General features: G+C 54.3%; 1 protein-coding gene across 1 annotated transcript in view; it reads left to right on the top strand.

Annotated features, from left to right (window-relative positions):
• Positions 1-667: 667 nt before the first annotated feature.
• CUX2 (cut like homeobox 2) overlaps positions 668-6,000 on the top strand; it is a 259,733-nt gene continuing 254,400 nt past the window's right edge. The window contains exon 1 of the mRNA XM_081202920.1: positions 668-956. Within this exon, the coding sequence (XP_081059046.1) occupies positions 807-956 (150 nt within the window). The 5' untranslated portion in view covers positions 668-806. The remainder of the gene's footprint in view (positions 957-6,000) is intronic.

Below are 6,000 nucleotides of genomic sequence, written 5' to 3'. Positions count from 1 at the left end.
CCGATCCTAAGGTGGGCTTCCTCGCGAGTATGGTCTGGCGACCTCGGCGGGAATGACTCCCGGCTCATCATCATCATCATCATTATTATGATGATGACGCTCCTCCAGCAAAGTCGGCCGGACTTACTTCCGAGTAAGCATGCCTGGACCGGGGATGAAATATTTTGTTTGGTTGGGTTTGTATTGCAAGCGAATTTGCCGACCTTTCTTTTTGCTGACCCCCCTCATCCCTCCCCCGTTTCCAATATATGGATCTCCGTTTCATTTTGCTGCCTCGCTTGCAGTTTCTTTCTCCATCCCGATATGGGGAGGAATTGGAGAGCGGGGGGGGGGGCGAGTCCAGCCGCAGCGGAGCCCCCCGAGAGGCGGCCGGGTACCCCCCCCGCCCCCGCCGGCCGGCCAGCCAGCTGCCTTCCCTCCCCCAAGATGGCCGCCGATGCGGGATCGATGGCTCGATATCGGGAGCCCGGGGCTCTCCTCCGGCGGCGGCGCCAGGTTGGTGTCCGGAGCGCGCGCGGCGGCGCTGGGCGCGGGGCCTTTCGGGGCGCAGCGGGAGGAGGAGGCGGAGGAGGAGCGGGAGGGGGAGGACGGGGCGGTTGGCTGCCTCTGCCTCCCTCCCTCCCTCCCTCCCTCCCCTCCTCCCCTCCCCATCGATAGGTATTAGAAATTGATTCCCCGGCTCCGGCGCCGCTGCTCTTTGTTCGGTTCGCTCCTTGATCCCGCAGACGCAGCAGCGCCAGAGAGCGAGCCAGGCAGCCGCCGCCGCTGCCCGTGCGCCCCGCAGCGCAGCCGGCTCGCCGGGCTGGATGGACGCGCCGCCGGAACCGGAGCGGACTCTCCCCGCCGCCGCCGCCGCTGCTGCTTCGTCCTCCTCCTCCTCCGCCCCTTGGTGCGCATCCTCCGCCTCTCCGGCCGCCTCCCCCGCCGCCGGCGCGCAACTTCTCCGGGCTGCAAAGGTGACGCGCGCGGACTTCTCTCGCCTCCTCCCCACCCCCTCCCGGTCCCCCGCTTCTTCCCGCGCCGCCCCAGCTCTATTTTTAGGTGGGGGGGAGGGGGTGGCTGGGTGTGTGCGCGCGCTTTGTGCTTTCCCTAACTAACGGCGCCTCTCGGGGCGTCCCGGGAGCTGGAGGGAGGGAGTGCCGGGGGGGGGGACATGCGCCCCACAACCGGCTCCGCCTCCGGGCTCTCCTGCCTCTTTGCTCTCTGCCCCCCCCCACCAGCGCTCTCCTTCACAACGATTCTCCCCCCACAAAACGGGCTCCCCCAAAGTGCCAAGTGAATGGCTGGAACTTTCGAAGCTGCGACTTAGAATGGTTTTTGGTGGTGGGGGGGGGGTCAACTCATTGTATGATTAATAATAGTAATGGTTAATAGTTTTTCTAGAGGAGTTGTTTCATGTGGCTTGCAAAGTGGGGGGGGGGGAGGACCTCATCCTGTTGTCCCAAGTCCTGGGCGACCTCTTCTTCCCCACCCCCCAGGGGCTGAATCTCCTGGCATGCCTGGGGGGGGGGTTGTAATATTTCAGGGATGGGGGGGCGTGAGAAATGGGATGGCCCCTGATGGCATCTTCGGCCCCAACATTGCCAAGCGCTGGGATTGGTACTCATTTCACATCTTCAAGTCGGCATGCCAGGCCTAGGTGCAGGTTTTGTGGTTTTTGAAAATAGGTGTCTTTGCACGCCCCCCCCTTGACCTCCTCCAGCCCTCCCTCACTCTCACCCCCCTCCCATTTCAGTGCAATTTTCTCTGTTTGTCTTTAAATGAGATGGTTTCAGGTTTATTTTTGAAAAACTGGACTCTAAATGTATTTCGGGAATGTCAGGTAGATCTGCTTGGATGCACCCCCCCCCCCAAAAAAAAACCCCTGGCCATCCCGTTTGCATGTCCTCCTCTGCAAAATAAGGCGGAACTGCTCCGAGGTGTTCTCCCCTCTGCACACATCTGCCCCCCCAGCCTGCATCCCACCTCTCCCCATCCCTCCTCCCCAAAAGCAGGTAAGAGAGTTGTTTAAAGGCTTGCTGGTTGTATTTACTGGACAGGAATGTACATCAGCGGCAGAGAAATTATGCTTGTTTTCTTTTCTCTCTCTTTTAAACTGCCGGGATATTGGGGAGACGGAGGAGAAGGCTGCAATCCTTTTATCAGTGGGGCTGACTTGAGAGTACAGCCCACTATTGTCTCCTTCCCCCCCCTCCCCACGCGCCACAAATCTCCATGTTAAAAAAATTCTTGTGTTCCTTCGGAAGTGCCTTCCCTTCCCCGGCAGCATTTTGCAAACCAGACCTCTGCGGCGCATGGAGGGCACTTGCTCTTTAGTTATGATTGATGCTCTGTAGCATGGAGAATGACAGGAGCATGGCAAAGGGAGAAGGTAGAAGTAAGGGGCGGAATTGGGTCTGTTCTTTGCTGTCCCTGGGCCCCTTCTGTGTGTGCGTGGGGTGGGAGGTGTTGGGAAACTTCAGCTGCAAAATTGAGCTGGGCAGGTCTTTCTTTGGGCATGGCAGACGTCCTCACTGCCCAAATCAGGGCAGCTCTGGCATGTTATGGTTGCATAGGAATCACCGGTGTTTCCCGCAGGAATTGCACGCAGCACGGACTTAACGCATGAGGAGCTGGAGTGTAGGACACGTTTGTGCATGGACTAGCAAAATCCACACTCGTGAGAGCCGTTTTTTATTGTGGGGGAAACGTCTGTGTAAATATTGTGTCCCTTGCAACAATTATAACCTGGAGGAGCTTCCCCCAGTTGGTCAGGGTGCTGTGGGGCTGTGCCACTGACAGCGTAATAGCATCTTTGCTTGCCATGCTTTCATTCGCAAAAAAGAAACCTGAAGTGCCCTTTGCTCAAATGTCTGGAAAAAGACTTCCTCCTCCTTAGATTCAGTAAGCAAAATCGGCTTTCTCTCAGAAGAACCAGCCTTCTTGTTTTTGCATGAGCTACTGTCCAAAGTGTGCCTGCAGAGCAGTGTCTCGTGCAGGGGCACACAAGGCACACTTCTCTGAGGGCAGGCAAACCTGTTGCGTTAGGAATGATGGCAGCATCCTAGGATTACCTACTCCCAGCAGAGGTGGATTGGAATGAGCTGGGGCCAGCGTCGCAGTGGATCATGCAGAGATGCAGCGGGCAACCTCCTCTGTGGGTGAAGACTTGAATGTGCTGGAGTCTTTAAACTTTTGCTTTTAAAAACAACAACCCCAAGTTGTTATAGCATGTTTGCATGCCCCAGACACACATGTTGCTATTCAGTCTTGTCAATAAGCCCACAAAAGTTCCTACCAAAACACAATAATGTTTTGCTAGCCTGTTGGGAGCCGGCAGAGAATGAAAGGAGGGTATTTCTGCACTGAAATCAAGAGGAGATATCCTGTGACCACCAGGCAAGTCCTTAAATACAAGGCTGTGTTAAAACATGGCCTCAGAAGCTGCAGGTCCTGACTGGTTCGTAGCTGAGTGGTGCGTAATTGTGGCACAGCAAGATTAGATTGCTGGCTGTAGTCCTCTACTTAACCTCAGACTGCCATTCGTCTGAAACCTGCAGGTGGAAACAGATGCAACTTGTGCTATGATTGCGTGGGGTGGGTGGCTATCTTACGACTATATCCTACCTGGTTTCTTGGTATCCTGCCCCATTGCATTGGTGAGTTGGTAAATGGTATCCCCAACAAGCCATCCTGAAAAACATGTAGCCCCCAGGCTCTTCCCATGTGGGCAGGAGGTGGCGGGTAGATCTGAGAGGGGAAGCCCTTCAAAATGTGGACACCCCCAGCCCGTTTGTTCTCGTTCAGGTTTGAATCACCAACAAAAGTTCTCGCTGTCTCTGTGCACAAACTGCGTAACCGGATTGAGGTGTCTAAGCTGAAATCCACCGCTTTGCTGTGGCTACAAATGAGTACTTGATTTTTGGATGGGCATTAAAATGGGCTTTAAAACGCAGTATGCTCTACAGGGGCGGGGGAAGCGAATTTGGGTACACTTTCCCGATGCTTCAGTAACATATCGGCAGTTTGAGAATTTAATGCAGTTTAGCTTTTAAGGAGATTACGCGATGCAGCTGCAATTCCCAGGCCTAAATGGATCACAGGTGGTAGAATCTGTTTGATTTGGATGATGGTTCGTTGCTGGTCGATGAAAGGGGATTATACCCTTTTCTCTCTCAGGGTTTGTGATAACTATCTGGTGCGTTTTGTGGGGGGGCCCCTGGTGCTACAGAGGCAGTTGTGGGTGTCTTTTTGAGCTGGGGTTAGGGGTACTGCCAGCTGGTTAGGAGAACTGGCAAGAGGCTGGGTAGCTTTCTGGTGTTTGTGAAGGTTTGTGAAGTGGCATTGCTGCTGCATTGGCGATGAAGATGCCAATCCTAAAGGGATATGTCCACTGGCTTTTGCCTTTTTAAACACTCCTGTGTGCTTGGCTGAGTTGTAACTAAGAACGCCAGGAGAGCCCAGGAGCTGTCCAGAGGGGGAACACCTAGTCCAGTGTCCTTGTTTCCCACAGTGGCTGGACAGATCATTCTGGGAAGCCTGAAAGAAGGACTTGAACACAGCTCTCCTCCGCCCAATGGCGGAATGGCCATTGGTTAGGGTTGGTGGTCATGGCTGTTTCCTTAGGGAGCATCCCCTATCAATTAGCTTCTTTTTCACTGGTCTGAATCTTCTGCTTCCTTGGATTTCCACGAGTTCTAGCATAATGAGAGACGGAGACAAACTTCTCTGGTCATGTCTCTTCTTATTCACCTTTTCTCTAAGCGGGGGGAAAAACCCAGTCCTTTCCTCGCAGGAGCAGCATTCGAAACTAACTGGGCGCCAGCCGCATTTCGTGACACGCAAGCGGCCTTTTGCGAGGAATTGGAGAAGTCTGGTCGCCAGGTTTGGTGACTAACATCTCCATCTGGCTGGCTGGCGCTGCTGCTGTGCCGTACCAGTCAGCTGGCTTGCGGGGCAGCAAGGCACCAGAAGAAACGCCTCTCTTGGTGCTGCGCTGCCCCGCAAATCAGCTGACCCCACGGATCACCTGGCTTGCGGGCACCAAAAGAGGCACGTCTTTTGGTGCCACACCGCTGTGCAAATCAGCTGATCAGTGGGGCGCCTAGGCATTCCGTTGTGGCGACTGAAGCCTGGGTTTAAGGTGCTGTTGCGCTTCTAGCTTTTATACCTCGTTTCTAACACTGCACAGGGCAGTTGCTCCATCCTCTTGATCCCTCCTGCTTGCCCAACCTTCCCCCAGCAGGTGATGGTGTAGGGAATTAGCACCTGACGCACAGGACCATTGCAATGTGGGGATTCCTGCAGGGGGTTGGACTAGATGACCCTACAATTCTATAGTTCTATGCTTCCTAGTTCGATCTGGGCAGCATTTGGGGCTGCCATATCTTTCCATGCCCCACATGTGTCTGGATTTGGGTCTGGATTCGGATATCTCCTGACCAGTGAGATTTGCTGGTGAGATACCCAAACCTCTGTTGTCTTTACTACTTCATTCATACTCCCAACTTCAACTTGAAAATGGGATCATCCATCCTTGTAGAAACTGGGGCAACTACAAAGTGGAGTGATATGGGTGGGTTCTTTTTTTGGGGGTGGGAATAATCATGTAACCATGCTTGGCACAATGTATGAAAGAGAATTCCTGCCAGGCCCAGGAGATATGGGGTCATTCCCCTTTAAGAACACCCCCCCCCCAGCCTTGACATCATTGCTCATATTTGGCCAGAGAGAACAGGGCTTCCCAAGCAGAACTGGGTGCCCTCCAGATGTTCTGGAGTACATTTCCCATCAGCCCCTGTCCTCCCAGTGATTACTTCCATCAGGCTCCATTACAGCCCCCCTTGGGCATGCCAGCCCAGAGCTCAAGCGTGGACAGACTGACCAGTGAATTGGATGATCTGCAATGGAGGGCACACTTGGCACCCTTCAAAGACCACCTGTGTGTGTGCCACACTGAAGAAAATAACACGCACCCGACCATAACACGCACGTTGTTTTTAGAGGAGGAAAATCCGTAGG

This window comes from Podarcis bocagei, assembly GCF_964188305.1.
Source record: "Podarcis bocagei genome assembly, chromosome: 7".
Lineage (NCBI taxonomy): Eukaryota > Metazoa > Chordata > Lepidosauria > Squamata > Lacertidae > Podarcis > Podarcis bocagei.
The sequence above is the reverse complement of the archived record's forward strand: the minus strand, read 5'-3'. Positions and strand labels throughout refer to the sequence as shown.